General features: G+C 39.7%; 1 protein-coding gene across 2 annotated transcripts in view; it reads left to right on the forward strand.

Moving 5' to 3' along the window:
* CPQ (carboxypeptidase Q) overlaps positions 1-13747 on the forward strand; it is a 146129-nt gene extending 132382 nt beyond the window's left edge. Inside the window, exons 8-9 of one of the 2 annotated variants that reach the window (XR_004306273.1) lie at positions 2341-2437; positions 13252-13363. Coding sequence is in view for 1 of the 2 variants with exons in the window: in XM_015856153.2 (XP_015711639.1) it covers positions 13252-13412 (161 nt within the window). In the remaining variant the exon portion in view is untranslated. Of the gene's footprint in view, positions 1-2340; positions 2438-13251 lie in introns of both variants that reach the window. The other variant, XM_015856153.2, reaches the window with a different exon arrangement.
* The last annotated feature ends 3567 nt before the right edge of the window (positions 13748-17314 follow it).

Consider the following 17314-nt stretch of genomic DNA (forward strand, 5'->3'; position numbering starts at 1 on the left):
GGCTTCCCCTGTCACGGGCATAGGTAAATCTAACTAACCCGTGACATGTAATTTCCATGGAAATAAATAGTTTGGTTCCTGAAAGGTTTTAAATTATATGTGGGTTAGCGTACATATTTGCTGTGTTTAAAGATGTTTTCACTATATGTATTTGATAGGAAACAAATTTGTTACTCTCCTCTTTTCCAATGAAACCTGAATGTTTTGAACTTTTCTACATTCTCAGCCTTTTCTTAATGGTTAAATTAGAATAGCAAACATTTTGATCAATTATAGAGGTATATATTAGCAGAGTAATCAAAAGGTCAAGAAAGAAGGTGAGGATAGAGATCCAAATCCATCATATCTGGATTTAATGTTCAAACATCTGTCAATTTGGAATCTGGTTATGGAAAGTTGAACTTGGGGAGCATGCCTTTCTCCCATGTAAGGCAAGTATAGCAATGTGAAGATTTTTTGAGGGACTATACGATAGCTTTCTCTATTAAACTAATTGCGGTCATTTAGAAATAGTCTTGCAGTTACATAACTCGTTTTAGGCTGCTACCAGCCCTCATCACTGGCTCTTTTGCCCTGCTGCATCAGGCTGTAGATGGTTTCTGAGCACCACACAATAAACAGCTTTACAAGAGGGTACTTGCCCTGATTTCTTCGACTTAAAATCATATCCAAGCTACTTCTATTTATACAACTGAAAACACTGCTCAGAGTGTTAGGACGGTCACACTGTATCAGAAGAGCGGCAGGGAGTGTTTGAACTAATAAGCTAAGTTTACTTAGCATTGCATAAAGACAGTCTTATCAAATTATCCACATTTGTTGCATCATATATAAAATGTGCCATTTGGAGCTGCTCACACAGTTCCAGAAAAAGCTGCACTGAGCAACATTAGCATATAATTTAAAATGAGGCCTTGGGCATTCTTACTCCCTAATGATAAAAAATACGTATTGATTCTTGATTTGTGCAATAATATGATTGCAGTGGAGATAATCAGATCATATCTGGAGGAGGATTTCAAAGGTGCACTCACAGCTCGGCATCCAGGGGCGGCAGGATACGCGAGTGCCATCTTGTGCTTCTGGAAAGTTTCACTCATACGGTTTTCTGTATGAGTTTCCCCCCATGCAGATTTCATTTGAATAAAAATAAATAAATAAATAAAATGACAAAATAGTAAGGAAAAAAAAAATGGCATATCCAGAGCATGTGGCACAGAGAAAGCGGTACACCTCTCTTTAAGGCAAATGGTATTTTCACTAACTGATGGGAATGAGGTTCTGTCACTGAAAGGGAGCAACCTTACAACATAAAATGAATTATCGGCATCTCTCAGTGATCTTTCTGACCTTTGTGACTGATCTTTTAATGCATTTGCATCGCGACAAGTGACTCAGCATGTTTGCACTGTGGGAAAACGGCTTTTCACATCAACTCAAATTTACTGGCAGAAAGAATTTTGCTAGAGAGGGACATGGCTTTATTTACTCTGTGTTTTTCTGATATAAACAGTAACGTGTGGATCAGAGTCCACATCCAGTTAGGTGATGTACCTCAGAGTCTGAGCAGGTGTCGGGATTTTCTGTCCTTCCCAGCCTTAAAGCACAAGCATCCTTGAATGAGCCTTGTGTCTCTTCATGAAATATGAAAGCAGAGATTCTGTAATTGCAGCCAACAGTGTTGTAGTGGCTGTCTTGATTGTACATTAATTCCTTTTTGGGGAATGAATGTTATTGTTTAAGAACATAGAAACATTGGTTTCAATTGCTTTTTCTTCTTTCCTGCTTCTTTTTGTTCACAGCCCATAGAATACCACCATCTGCATATCAGAATGGGGCAATTTACTGGAATTTTGTTTTAGGAAGGGCACTCAACCACAGATCTGAACTACCCTGAACCTTGAGATAAGATCAGAGCTGAACTTTGTTTCAAGTACCTCTCTGTTTTTCTATTAATAATAAACTAGTTACACATACACTGGTTTGTAGATCAGATGAAAGAGATATTTCATCATCAATATATCTGGAGCATCTAACATTTATTAGGAAATAGCTTATATGGGTTTAATTCCATAGTATGCATTAATCAGTAACAGTAGATATAATTATATTTTGTTCTTGTAGTCACAGTGTTCTACCAGCTCTGTCTCACAGTTCTGCATCTAAAATCTACCATCCCCTTCAAGTGTTTGAAGTTTCAATCAGTTATGACAGCGATGAGGCAGTAAAATACATTGCTTATCCTGCTGGTGTGATTGTATAAACATGCTTTTTTTGTGTGTGTGTGTTGTATAAAATATAACTAACTCATGGTTTGCTTAAAATGTGTTTTCTTTACAGCAGGGGTGATCATTTTTCTCCATGACTACTCATCACTGGGCTAGTTGCTAAAAGGCTTTGGTCACCATCTGGACAGAGGAAAGTTCTGCTAAGCCAGGTGCTTTGAATTTAGCGTTCCTAGGAGTTAGCAAATTGCTGGAGAGTCCCTGCAGGAAGTCTGTGATTAAGCATCCACTTGCATTTGTGTCCAGCAGAGATTAGAGTCTTCAATGGAAAGCTAGATGTTTTTTCTGAGTCTGGTACCTCCTCTGGGAAAGCAGTCCTAAAGGCTTGTATTAAACTGGGCTGCAAATTTGGCTTAGGTAAAACCTTCATTATATGTGAAATACAAGGAAGTTTCTTAAAGTGATTGAAAATATGAATATATACTGTTCCAGAAGAAACACATGATGAAATAAGCCCTGATATGTGGCTCATTCCTCTGGTTCTAGCTCCCCACATCAGAGCTTTAACATATCCCAGAAAGTGCATGTCCCCTCTGAATGCCTGAGTGTCTTTGGAATTTCATAGCACAGAGTTTCTCTGTAGAATAACTCGGCACTGACAGCAAGCTCCTTGGTTAGTGGAGGGTGCTATAGAAAGCACATTAACACTTTGAGTTTCTTAGCAAGTCCAAAGCATCAACACCGTGGAACAGTTACACAGTGTGTATAGAAATATATAAGAATGCATTAGATTGGGAAGGATGGTTCACATGGGTCTCAGTCTTACAAAGTACTTCACTTAACCCTCATGTGCAATATTTAAAGCCTTATCAGTAAATTACATGCTCAAATTTTAACCGCTTTACTGAACTGAGGCATAAATAAGTGCATGAAGACAAATTCTAGAGTAGAGAAATTGTCAATTTTGCAATGTCTTTCATCCATTTTAAGTAATGCTTTAAAGAGAATGCAAAATGTGAAGAGTTTACAGATTCGAAAACCAGTTCTGAAAATACCAGCTTTGTTAAATAGTCTCTGTGTAACATAGGTGGTCACGTAGCTCATTTTAAATGAAGCGCAAATAAAATAAACTGTATTTAAATATACTGAATGCATTCCTACAATTAATATGGGTATATAATATTAAATTGAAAAGCTCTGCCTAAGTAAGGATCTGCAAATCATTGAGCCAGGGTGGTAAAAAAGCCAGGATAAGGGAGACCTTGTAGCAGCATTCCAGTACCTAAAGGGGCCTATAGTAAAGCTGGAGGGATACTCTATCAGAGTGTAGTGGCAGGAAAAGGAGTGATGCCTTTAAACTACAAGTGGATAGGTTTAGATTAGACACTAGGAAGAAATTCTTCACTATGAGGGCAGCTGTGGATGCCACAGCCATGGACTGTGTTGGATGGGGCCTTCGGCAGCCTGATCCACTGGGGGGCAGCTCTGCCCACGGCAGGGGGCTGACATTTAAATGGGCTCTAAGGCCCCTTTCAACCCAAACCATTCTGTGACTCCATGATTCTATTGGCTGCAAGGTCAGAAAATATGAAAGGAGCAGAATAATCAGCGATGCTTGTGAAGAAAGTTGTTATGCCTCGCTGATCTAGTAGTGTTTTTTTGGAGTTTATAACCATTTTTGTAACTGTATCTTGTCAGCGAAGTGCAGCTTAAAAGACATTTAGAGAAATACACTAGTAGGATAGATAGAGATATTTCCTTCTTGCAGAGTTCTATCACAGCTCTCTGTCAGAGTACCTGATTAAAAGAAGGTAGAAATAAATTGCCAGTTTTCCCAATGGAGGAATAACTTTATTAGGCTTCCCAGACACCCTTTTTTGGGTTTCACAAACAGAGTGAGCATCAGCTTGGCAAAATTTACTGATGACAAACTGAACATGTGTCAAATATTTCACATTAGGAAGTGCCTAAGTGATAAAACAGCCAGTGGCATTTCAGTGCTACTAGATGTAGAGTGATGCAGTTTGCTGTGCATATACGCAGGTGCTTTGTGTACATGACAGCAGGATCCAGATTAGTTCTTTTGGGTAAGAAAGATCTGGGGTGATTGTCTGAAAGCGTCAGTTCAGTTCTGGGGGACAGTGACAAGCAGGGAGTTACATGCTGTGGGAGGAGGGCCAAACAAAAACATCGTGGGGAAGTCTGTTGGGAAGATGCTGCAGTCACACAGAATCAAAGAATATCCCGGGCTGGAAGGGACCTACAATAGCCCATCAAATCCAGTTCCTGCCTCCATACAGGACCACCCCAACTTCCAACCCAGTGTGTCTGAGCTGTGTCCATATGCTCCCTGAACTCCTGCACTCAGGGCCGTGCCCACTGTCCTGCTTTATAGAGTAGAACTACTTACTTTCCCAAGACCTGATTTTACAGGATTCCATTCTGTAAGCATAGATTGGATCTCCAGCTGCCACTTTTCCTTCACTGCAATAAGTGAAAGGTTAATGTGTTGCAAACATAACTGTGATAATCCCGAGCTGTAATTTAGTCTGTTTAGCGTATCCAGAGGATTGATTCTCCAATGCATTGGGCAAAACAAGAAATAATACATGCTTCACATTGTCTCCCTTACACTGCAGTTTCATTTAATTAGCCGCTGAAACAACCGACTGAAAGCTTTCTGTCTGCCTTGTTGTTTGAATCATGAATTTTAAAGACTTTTGAGAGAATGACTCAGGAGGTGAAACAGCGGGACTTCTGATGTTATTTATAAGCTCTGCAATGGAAACCATTTCAGTGTCTCTAGCCATGAAACTTGGGCAACTTAGCCTGTAATTTCATCATTTGAGACTAAATGACAGGAGAGCAAATGCTGTCAGTGGCCCACTAAACAGCAGTAATGTTCTCCATTGTCTCCGCATACTTGAAAAATAGGTAATGAAATAATTGGCATTATAGCCAGCTATCAACTACAGGTTGTCCTGTGAAAGAAGAGGTAAATACGTGCACTGAAACACATGCAGGAAGTTTCTACAAAAATTGGGTTTTTGTAAGAGAAATGGTTTTGAAGATTGCTTATAACTGAGAGCAGCTCACAGAGCATCAGGCACAAGCAGTGAGATGCCCCGTGTAGCACTGGGGGTGTAGTCCTCCAGTGAGCCCGTGATAAACAGAAGTATGACTGTAGTAGTTTTAATGCCTGACCATTTAGGATGTGAGATGTTGCTGGGATTTAGAAAGATGCAAAACAAAAAGTAGAATAAGAAATGTTATTCCTGTTCAAATCTTTTATCTACAGGTGGCTGGGCTTTTTTTTTAGATAGCTCTTTGACACATACCCTTTTGAGGAAAAATCATGCGTCTCTTCACCTCTTCCCTGCAGTTTTGACCTTTAGAAATGTTCAGGACAGCAGTGCTCTGCTTATGAAAAGTGAGAGCCTGTTGATTCTGTTACTGCGTGGGCATATACGTAACCCCATGCCCCCATTTCACAGGGTGTATGGGAGCATGAAAGCTGAGTGAGATGTCTGGTGTAAGCCAGAGAACGCTTATTTTATACTTTCCTGATACATAGGAGTTCTTAGCTATGTAGAGGACTATGCTGCACCCCTTTGCCTGTTTTCTTCTGAGTACGCAGTATAAGGAACATATCACAGAATCACAGAACTGTAGGGGTTGGAAGGGACCTCTAGAGATCTTCGTGTCCAACCCCCCTGCCAAAGCAGGTTCCCTACACCATGTCACACAGGTAGGCATCCAGGCGGGTCTTGAATATCTCCAGAGAGATAATATCTCCAGAGTACATATATATATGTATTTTATCAAGTCTACTTTTATTGCATGGGCATTGTTTTTGTTTTTTTGTACATTCCTGAGTAGTACCATTGATGTTAAAAAGACCTGAGATCAGAGTCCATTTGATAGTCAAGGAGTTTTTGTGTTTCTGAAGGGGAAAAAAAAAAAAAAAAAAAAAAAAGATGAAAATAGAAGCAATCTTTGTTTTGTAACCAGGAAATTAGTGCAGAAATAAAGTTTCAGATCAGATATTTGTATTTACAACTCACTATCAGCAGTTCTTTTTGCAGATTTGACGTTAAGATGAAGCTAGAACATGTAGGCACTTGGAAGATGTCATGTGTGCAGATGAAAGTAATCTTACAAGGCTTTTCTTTTAGCTTCTTGTACTTTTGGAAACCTTGAACAAAATATCCTTTGTGGAGGCATTTCTAGCTTTGCTGTTAGGAGGTAGTATAGCTTGCTCAACAGGGCACTAGTCTAAGCTCAGATGTTTAACATTTATTTCTTTCTCAGCTGCTGTGAGAAAATGGATGTGCCATTTCATCTCTGCATGCCTCTCTTACCCTGCAGTCCCTCTGGTCTATTTACAGTGTATGCTCTTCTGAACCGGAGTCTTTTTTTTCTCTTTTCTTTTGAGAGGTAAATAAATATACTGTGTGAAACAGTGGAGTGGCAATTCTGTCATCTCCTCTAGGGATTGCTGTAAAATGAGGTCTAAAAAAGTTACACATTGCTTATACATTGTTGTTATTTATTAGTATATTAACTTCACTATATATGGCAGTGTACATACAGAGATCATGGGGGTCAGTATCCCAAAGATCCATCTCTAGTATTGAAGACCCGACGCACTCAGGGGACCCGACACAAACAGTAATATATGAAAGTTTCACTGAATTCTTGTGTTACAAAATTCATTTGAAAGCAAAAACAGCTGGGAATCCATTGGTAGGGCAGTACAGCAGACATGCTTACTACATGACTTACATTGGGCTTCCTTTGGCAATTACATTTATTTGGTGTATAAAACAAAAATGAAAACAAATGTATGGAGAAATATAATGCAAAACATTTCTGAAAAAATGCTTAGCAGCTATTACATGCTTTCCCCCTTGAAGATACCTCAGTTTTTATGGAAACTGTCTTTGCTCATAATCACTAACTAATATTCGATTCATTGCACAAATGAGAAATAATTTTAAAGCTTGAATGTCTGTCTTTGGATGACTAGTAACAGCAATGTGTACCAAGGCAGTAGTGTGCCTGGCTGATTGACAAGAAGCAGTGGTCATAACTGACACACTCATCATTCATTCTGTGATTCATTCATCTATTCTATCTCAATAGCACTATCTCATCTAATTAAGTTAGCAAGAAAAAAATGTGGCAGACAGTTTATTAACGTGTGAAAAATTGCTGTTTGATGAAGATATGTTGCAAGACAGGTAAATATTCTGCTCACTACTCGATTAATATTCACAGTGTGCATTTCATGCTGAGATCAGAGCTAGAAAGAATTGACTGTTTTTCAGTATTCCTCAGTGTGTGTGGGGGGGTTTTCATCAAGATACTCTTACACAGCTGATTACTGAAAATACATCAGTTACCAGAGCAGCTGCTTTTACCTGCCTTATGCAGTGCAGCAAACTGTTGTAAAATAGCTGGTCATGCAGAGACTTGAGAAATGGTTTCCAGACATGAATGAGCAAAAAGAGAATTGAAAAATGTATGTATGGTGTATCTGTTGTAAGAGATGTCTGAATTGGCACCAGGGATAGCAGAATCACCCGGGGTGGGTATACCCACTGATGAGATCCCCTGAGCCTTCTCTTCTCCAGGCTGAGCAGTCCTATCTCTCTCAGCTTCTTCTCACAGAACAACTGCTCATGGCACCTTGTCGGCCTCCATTGCACTCACTCCAGCACAGAGCTCCATGTAGATGTGGTTCCTCGAGATGAGGCCCCTGGTGCAGCAGTATTGAAGGTGGCAAGTGTTATTCCTGCTGCATATGGTAACCACCATCTGGGAGCAGGGCATAGTCATGACGGTAGCTCAGGCAACTCTCAAACAGAACTAATGGAAAGGTTTGCAATGGTAGCAGCAGCAGGTTGTTATGTTTGGTTATTGCTTCTGGAAACAGTGACCATAATTCACATTCATAAGGTAAAGAGAAATTGACTGCTTTGGTGTAGTTTTATACCATTGCCCTGTTTTTCTCATAGCTTCGTGATGAGGCTATGAGAATCAATCTGTGAAGAAACACTTGCATTTGATGGCAAAGCTTGGAAGGTGACTAGTTTAGAGGACAATGCAGCACTTAAGGAAGAGAGAAGGAGTAAGCCGGGTTTATGTTTGAGTGACTGGTTGAGCAGTATGTAGCAGGCCTGCAACACCTGGCAATGATACGTATCCTAGAAGTGGGGTCTGCCCCAAGCCCCTCAGTGTAATCTGAGTTTTCAACAGGCATCTGGTCACAGAAGGGCACATGCTGGTTGTATGTTTTAAGAAGAACTGCCTTAATGAAGTAAGTTGGACAAGCTCTGCTGCTCTGCTCTGTAACCTGAGGACAAAATCAGTTTCACCAGCAGCTTGCTCAGTGCTCACTAGAAGGTCATGTATAGTGAAATTATCTCAGGAGTTGAGAGAAGAAGAACAAAAAGGCATAACACCCACAATGAAGAAGCCCGAAAGCCCAGAATGAGAAGTCGGTGGCATTATCTGAGTGTTTGTGAGCATTTCCCACCAAAGGCAGATGAACGAGGCAGCGCCCTGCTGCCTCAAGGAGATCCCAGCCAAGTGTACTTTAGGCCCCTAAGCAAATACATGGTCCAACCGAAGAGCAGACTGTTGGCCTCAGCATTTACCCAGACCTGCGATGTTTCTTCTCAGGCTTTTGGGGAGTCAGAAATGGCCCCAAGTGGCAGCGTTTAGACAGCTAAAATGCACCACTCTGCTAAAGAGGGATTCCTGCCATCCTGTAATGGAGTTATGAATTATCTATGTAGTATCTTACTGAAACTGTGATTAATTATTTTCATGTTTTGATTTCCAGTATTTTTGTTGCATTTGAATAAGTACAGTATTTGGCAGCTGCTTTTAACATTCCCTATTTTCATGCTATAACATTTACTACATCCAGCTAAAAGCAGTTTCTCACTAAATTCCTTATTGGCTAGCAGTGCTCCTCATGTGATTTCCATCCCTGTAAATGTGAACAGACTGAAAAAGGCCAATTAAAGAAGGTTGTTTGGCAAACATTCCCTTTTTCTTTATGGGTGTTCTTGCTCTGCAATCTGGAACAGAAGGAAAACAGAAAAGAGCATAAAATGTAACAGTGGAGCATGGAGCCCATCACTGTTTTTTCTGCTTGTGAATTGGTTCCACCTGGAAATCAGAGCTAAATACCTGATGTATACCTGTGTAACACCTCCCATCTGGAGGATTTTTAAGTACTTAATTAGGACATTCAGCACTATTGTGGGGCTGTTGCTACCCACTTTGTAAATGGCTGGCATGGAGATGGGTAAATAATTTATTGGCAGATCTATGAGACGCAGCTACTCACCTGATTTACTTGACTGCTAGTTTACATAGCTTGCAAAAATAAACTTCCATTTGTTACTGTGTGTATCTGCTGTTCCTCAGGGAGATTACACCATCTAAATAGTAACAGCAGTACTCTCTGGTGGGAAAAAACAACAACAACAAAAAAACAGCACAAACTAGTTGGTAATTAGTGCTTTAAAATTTGCATGTAGGTGAATGTTTCTGATTTCTCACTACCTTTCAGACTTCTGGAAGTGACAAATTTGGCTACTGGCCAGATTTTGCTTGAGAAGAGTTAATAGTACAGTGTTTATGTTGGATCCGCTAAGGTCAGCCAGCCAGCCTACACTTATCTTACTGTCCAAAGTAGTGTGCAGAATTCTCTCCCTTTCACCTAAATTCTATGGGATAACTGTTTGTATTTAAAGTATTTCTTTATTCTGTTCATATATTAGAGAAAGGGCTGTGGGATCTCACTGACTTTATTTAGGTAATCCGACATGACTTCAGTCTGCATGGCCTCTCAGAATTGCCCTCTTCACAGTCATTTGCACAGGTTGACCTCAGTCTGGGACATGTGCTGGTGAAGGGGCAATATTCAGCATCTTCCCACAGCCTGGCGACCTCTGAAAGCCATAAATATCTTCTGGCAACTAACATCAATATAGAGGGGTCTCATATTTGGAGAAGGAGATGTGAAAATTGCTTACAGTCATATCTGTGTCCCAGGGTGTTTCATGTCTAGAGGCTTGTGCTGGGTGCTCTGCTGTACGCCTCTCTTGTACTCCAAGCCAAGAATACAGATTTTCATGTTTGTTTCTAATTACATAGGATGAAACTGCTTTCTTTGGGTCTTTTCATTAGTCTCAAAAGATGTTTACGGGTCAGTGACTTCAATAATAGCCTAAGACTTTAAAGAGTCAGAATGGCCAGATCAGGAACCCTTTAATATTTTGTCTACTCACACGCTTTGTAACAAATCCTTCTGCATGAATTTTTACACGGTAATTGCTTGGTGTCAAAGTTACATCATTATCTTATTTTTATATCAGTTCAGAGAAACAGATATTTCAGCATTTTGTGGAGTTAAATGTTACAAAGTAAACATATTTATACTTGTTCCATTCACAGAGAAAAAAAAATACTACTCTCTAAGTTCATAATTACTATGATTAGTGAAATGTCTACTAGAAATTCCAGGCTACTCATTTTTGCTGTGATTCTCATTAAAATGTTCAAAAATTGTGATGGATTTGCCTCAGTGACTTAACTTGTAATGCTTTCGTAGGGCAGAAATCCATCAGTTAAAGAATTTATCATAGCTCAGTTACCTCATGATTGTATATATTTAAAGTAATTCAGAATAAAATTTAAGAAGTGAATATGAGTTGACATAAATTGAATGTTACAATTACTGGAACATAATTCAGAACCTCTACCAAGCCCATTGACTTTGGCAGGACTGCTTTGATTCAAGTCAATGGTAAATAGGTTTCTTGAGCAAGAAGAGCCTCTTACATAAAGTCACAAAACCATGTAAGCATATGTTTCAGCCTTTGGCCTTTCTTATGAAGGGATCTTCATATCAGACGGGAAAAAAAAAAACACTCGTATTTTCTTTCTCTCTTATAAGAGCAGTGAAACAAGCAGTCTAGATTAGTTCCCATTACAACAGTAATTACACAGCAAGAGCTGGACTGTGTCCTGGATGACTGTGTGAGTGATCAAAAGAGATGTATTACAGGAATGTACAGTTATGTTGTGAGAAATTCTTCTTTCATTCTCACCAAAGGCTTCACGCATCTCAGTGAAGAGAAATCATTATAGCAAGCCTTATGAACGCATGTGAATTTATCAAAGCCCTTATCATCTGATGCTGATTTTCCACTGCTTATAAGTGAAGATATGAATAATTTATTTCTTATAATCAAACAGTCCTGATTTTTTTTCTATATTAGTTGATATAGTAGGAGTAATTTCAGTCTGTGTTTCTGACTGTAGCCTATAGCTCTTACTCTTGAACTCATATCAGGGCTTGTTTTCTCAGCTCTGTGGCCATCCAAGGAAAAGAGGCCTTTGTGCTAGCAACTTCCTACAAAGAGATCTGCAGGCCTTCTAGACCTCAGCGTTTTGCAGGGAAAATGATTCCACACCAAGAAATTACAAGCAGCAAATCGATATGGTGTTGGCAAATACTACATTTACTTATTTTCTAAATTTTAGATAAAGTTTTCTTATGATGGGAGAGTACTTTACAGTAATATAAAACAAATGGAAGCTGATAAAATGGAAAGATGTCAGCTATGTCTGGTTTTGGACTCTTCAATATTGGCATACTGGAGAGAGTCCAGCTGGGCCTTGAAGATGCAGCATGGCCTGGAGCCCCTCTCCTCTGAGAAGAGTAAGAGAGCTGGGCCTGTTCAGCATGGAGAAGAATGGGCTCTGGGGGACCTCATCAGTCTACATAAACACCTAATGGGGTGATGTTAAGAAGACAGAGCGAGGCTCTGTTCAGTGGTGTCCAGTGCCAGGACAAGAGGGAATGGGCACAAACTGGAGCACAGGAGGTCCTTCTGAGCACCAGGCAGCACTGCTGTGCTTGTACCATGCTGGAGCACTGGCACAGGTTGTCCAAGGCCCTGAGGTCCCCTCCTTGGGGGGCTGGGTCCTGCTCTGGGTGTCCCTTCTGGAGCAGGGGTAGCCCAGAAGGCTCAGAGGGTCCTGTCAGCTTCAGCCATCCTAGGGTTCTGGGATAAAACCAGAAAGAAGAACAGAGATAGTGAATATAAAGTGAATTAATAGCAAGGAGAAAGGTTGTCAGGGCGAGTCAGTGGATGCTGGACCACATGGAGGAGGGCCAGAAAGAGAAAGTCACTAACACCACACCAGTGTCTCTACTGCAGTGTCTGTTGGACAGCAGCTTCTTCTGCTTCTCTTGCTTTCATTCTTCTTTGAGGCCTTGAGTGACTCCTCATCAGCAATAGTTGAATCCTCTGAGCCCACACTGCTCAAGGAAGCTCAGACCTTTCTGTGTCCCAGAGGGAGCCATTTGTTCCTGACTATGAAGAGTTGTGGCTTCCATCACCCATCTTGAGTCTGCCCCTGGGTGACAGGGACTCTTGACAGCCACTATGATGTAGCGTGCTGGGTTATCTCAGGTGAGCTGGAAAACTGCACTGAAACAGCACATCATTGTGGTGAACTGAAACTCATAAACAGAATTTAAAAGCTTTTCTGCATGCAGGTAAGAGCAAGAAAAGAACTCGTAACTAAACAGTTACTAATAACAGAGTAGGCATAAATATTGATACAAGGTCTCATGACTAAAGAATTCTGTGGAATTAAGAACTGAAGGAATTGCTGCTGTGTGTGTGTTATTGTATGGATTTTCCTGATTGGACTCTGGTAGTCTTAGATGGAAATGGATGCACATCGTTACAGGGGACATTAATCTCTCTGGGGAAGTGCAGCTTTCTCTGAGTGTGAAGTTATTCTGCCATATGTAGACTCAGGTCAGTTAACATAAACCTACAAACGGCACATGCCACAGCTCTAAGCAGTTATTATATGGAACTTTATATGTGGATTTAATAATAAACAGTGAAGGAATGGGTTAAAGTTTTATTGTCTGCTTTAAATATTTGTGTTCTTATAATGGAATATTGCCCATTTTTCTTGGTAGGTGCCAGCTTGCGTGATGACCTCAGTAAATACTTCTGGTTTCATCATTCTCAAGGGGACACGATGACAGTTCAGGATCCAAACCAGATGAATCTCTGTGCTGCTGTTTGGACTGTTGTCTCCTATATAATTGCTGACATGGAGGAGATGCTGCCAAGGTAATAAAGCGTCAAGATAGAAGATTTCTGTTCATCAGTAAAGACTGTGAGTCCCCTAATACATGTGGTCTACAGCTGTGGGAAATTCCTTTTTTCAACCTGATTTTGCACAGTATTTTGTCTGTTTTCTTCAAAGCATGTACTCTCTTTTACACATTCCTGGTTCTTTTTGCTGTTTTAATATCTTCCATTTGTGAATTTCCCTTTAAGTTTCCTGAATACTTTAAAAATTTCTGATGAAATGGTATCTCTTTGGCATGATGAAGTAATCATTTGTATGCAAACTGATCCTTTGCAGCAGGAAAAATACAACAAAATAAATTTGTCGCATCAGAATAATCATTGTGTTGAGTACATATTTATGGGTTTATTTTCCGTCTTTCAGTCTGTGTATTCAAATGATGTGCAATTAACAAAACAATCTTTTCTTCTTACACTTTTAAGGTAATGATGTGCTTTTCAGTTCAGTGTTTTAATGGTAATGTATGGTAAAATGGTCAAACTGGTAAAATAGTATGGCTTTTAATAGTTCACTCCATTCCTGCTGTTAAATCTTAATAAAAGTTATTACGTAACTGCAAGACTCAGATAAACCAGGAAAGAGGAAAGGAAGCCAATAACAGGATGCCCAGATCTCTAGACAGCAGCAGCTCCCATGTGTCTTCAGTCACCTCCTCATAGAAATCTGTCTTGTTCTCTTCTTTCTGATGGAAAACTCCCCACGGTGACGTGCAGAGGATTGCATGTGGCAGTTTTTCTCTGAAACTCCATGGTGTTCCAGAAACAGCCATCACAGTTATGATCTGTGACCTTCAGCATCGGCCAACTGGTGTCCAAACAAAGTGTAAAAGCAGATTTTGATTCCTGCTGCTGGAGTCATTCGCAGAGCAGCCCTCTTGAACAGAGGCAAGAGGGCTCTGGAATTTCTGAACTTTCAGGGAAGAATTAACATGGGAATTTGATTCTTGCTTTTGGTTGGTTGTTGATGTTTTGTTTTTCCTGCTGAAAGATTATGTATATTCAAGCTTTCAGAGGTGTCAAGAGATGAGATATAACTGCTGCTGGGAAACATTATGGAGCATTTATTTCTTCTCATTTCTTTGTGACTTGGTGATTTCTTTTGCTTTTAAGTTTTGCAACAAGCATCCTTACTGATGTGACCAACTGTTGCAGTCTAATCAGCACAAAACAACTAATGTAACAGAGTGTTAAACTGAATGGCAGCCCATCTCTGGTGCTGTTTATGAGTTCAGTGTTGAGCAATAGCTTAGTGATGAGCCATTCATTTTTATGGAATTAATTAATAACTGTGATACCTGTTTACCACGATAAACCCCCTAATAGTGGCTTTACATCAACTGTATTAAATATTTCAGTTTTCCTTCAAAACCATTTCAGGAACATAGGGAGTGCCTAGAGACATCCTGCCATTTCTTTTTTGAAGAAATACTATTTAAAGAAAGATAGCAAAAATTTCCTCTGCTCTCAAGGTGTGACATGTTTGTTTCTTCTTGCTTATGTGACGAAAGCGTAGCTAGCGGTGCATATCACTGATGGACCCTCAGCTGCCTCTGAGTGCAACCTTTTGACCTTCACAGATATTACTGGATGCTTCTTCATTTTTGTGCTAAATCCTTTTTCCTTCAGGTACAGTACTCTGCACATCAGAGGTTCAGGAGAGTTTTCAGTGAAATTATATTTGTTGTTATAAGTCTCCACCTGTGCTCACCTCAAAACAGGCTTTATTTGTGTGAGTTTTTTTCCTCTATAGGTGAATTAAATTCTTAAATGCCTCAAGTCAGATCTTTTGATTTCTTTGGACTCAGGAGTGCTCTCTGGAGAGGAGAACAATGTTGCTGTATGTGCATTGACTCCACAGTACACCCCAAGATGAGCATGTCGGATCATCAATTAAATAAGATCAGCCTTAAAAGCTAAGGTTGTCATGCTCAAAATTGAACCTTCACAGCAACATTGGATGCATAGAAGATCTGTAGAAATGTAAAAAAAAAAAAAAAAGAATTAAAAAATTAAAATTGAAATCTTAATGTTAACAGTAAAATTAAAACTTATATTTCTTGAATTGAAAACCAAATTTTTTCCCCCTAAAAAAGCAGGGTTTCATTAAAATAAGATGCAATCTTTTTGATTCACCTGTTCTATTTTGTCTGACTTGTAATAGTCCTCAGATCTTAAATTTCAGGTGCTCACATTATTTTCCTGATATCCTTGCTCACTGAGATGTACTTCTCTAAAATTTCCATAATGGAGAGATGTTAATAAATGTCTTTACCTGTGGGTTTTTGTACTCACTGTGCAACAGCTCATCTTTGTCCCCGCTCAGTGTAGCAATTATGCTATACAAATTACCAGCAATTAAACATATATAGGATAGTCAGTTTTCATTTCATGAACACTTCTTAAGTGATCCAGGTATAGCAACATTACTTTCCACTTGTATACGACTGCAACACTGATGTCTTACCTTAGCTGAGAAAGTAGAAGCTGAGGACATTATTTCTGTTACCATTATTGTAAGCATCAGCTGTTATAAATATGTGCTTTTCGTAAGTATTCTGATGACATTCTAAGATACAGAGACCACAAATATTTTTCCCTGTGATAAAATAAAACACTGTCAGCTTTCGACTAGATTGCTTTTTGCATGCAACGGTCTGTGAGCAGTAGTATTTAAATACGTGTCAAAAAATTTCAATTTCAAATAAACATTTTCCTGAAGGTATTACAAATCTCTCACATCCAGTGAGAAGAAGGGAGGCCCCTGGGTAGGCTTCCTGCTTGCTACAGTGCAAATCTTTCAGGCATAGTTACAGAGGGACGAGTAGATAAATAATTCATTTACCCAACTAGACGATAGCACAAGTGCTGATGAAAAGTCTCTTTTTAATTCTACATAACGTAGCATAGGTAATTTTGCCAGTATTAAGAGGAAAAATATGGGATCAGAAAGCAAGTTGCTGCTTTTGTTCTTCACATGTCAAAACATTATTGGAATTTCAATGCCACTCTTTGAATGACTAGGTTTTATGCAGTCCCACAAGATTTTTACCTCATCTAAAATAATTAAAAGCAAAGAAAGTGAGCTATTTCTTGGGACAAGGAAATAGCTTCTTCTGCTGTTACACTGCAAATATTTCTGGCTGTGTATTTAGTTAGTATGCTCCCCCCATAACAATTTGAGACTCCTCCATTTGCCATGAGTAAATATCAAACCGATCTTGATATCTATATCTGTCTCATGAAATATACATATCATCTAAATGTGCCCAAATGATTAATTTACTGCTGCATAATGATTAGCATAAAAATCTCATCATTGCATAGGATAGAAATGTTACCACTAATTGCTGGTTGAAGTGAACAATGTTTTCTGCATAGAAATTAATGATGCGTGTATCGCAGCACACTCTTGAATGGGAAAATTCAAGACTTTCTGGAAGAAAAACTTCTTGATTTTCTTGTTCTCTTTTCTGCTAAATGATATAGGAGCTTGATCTTGTATCATAGAATCATAGCGTTGTTTGAGCTGGAGGGAACCTTTAAAGGTCATCTGGTCACAGAATCACAGAATCACAGAATTACCCGGGTTGGAAGGGACCTCAAGGATCATGTAGTTCCAACCCCCCTGCCTGGCAGGGCCACCAAACATACACATTTACTAGATCAGGTTGCCCAGGGCCCCGTCCAACCTGGCCTTGAACACCTCCAAGGACGGGGCATCCACAACCTCCCTGGGCAGCCTGTTCCAGGGCCTAACCACTCTCCTAGTGAACAACTTCCCTCTAACATCCAACCTAAATCTTCCCTCCTTCAACTTGGATCCATTTCCCCTAATCCAGCTATTGTCAGCCCTTTCGAAGAGTTTACTCCCCTCCTGGGTGTAAG

Source organism: Coturnix japonica, chromosome 2 (genome assembly GCF_001577835.2).
Source record: "Coturnix japonica isolate 7356 chromosome 2, Coturnix japonica 2.1, whole genome shotgun sequence".
NCBI lineage: Eukaryota > Metazoa > Chordata > Aves > Galliformes > Phasianidae > Coturnix > Coturnix japonica.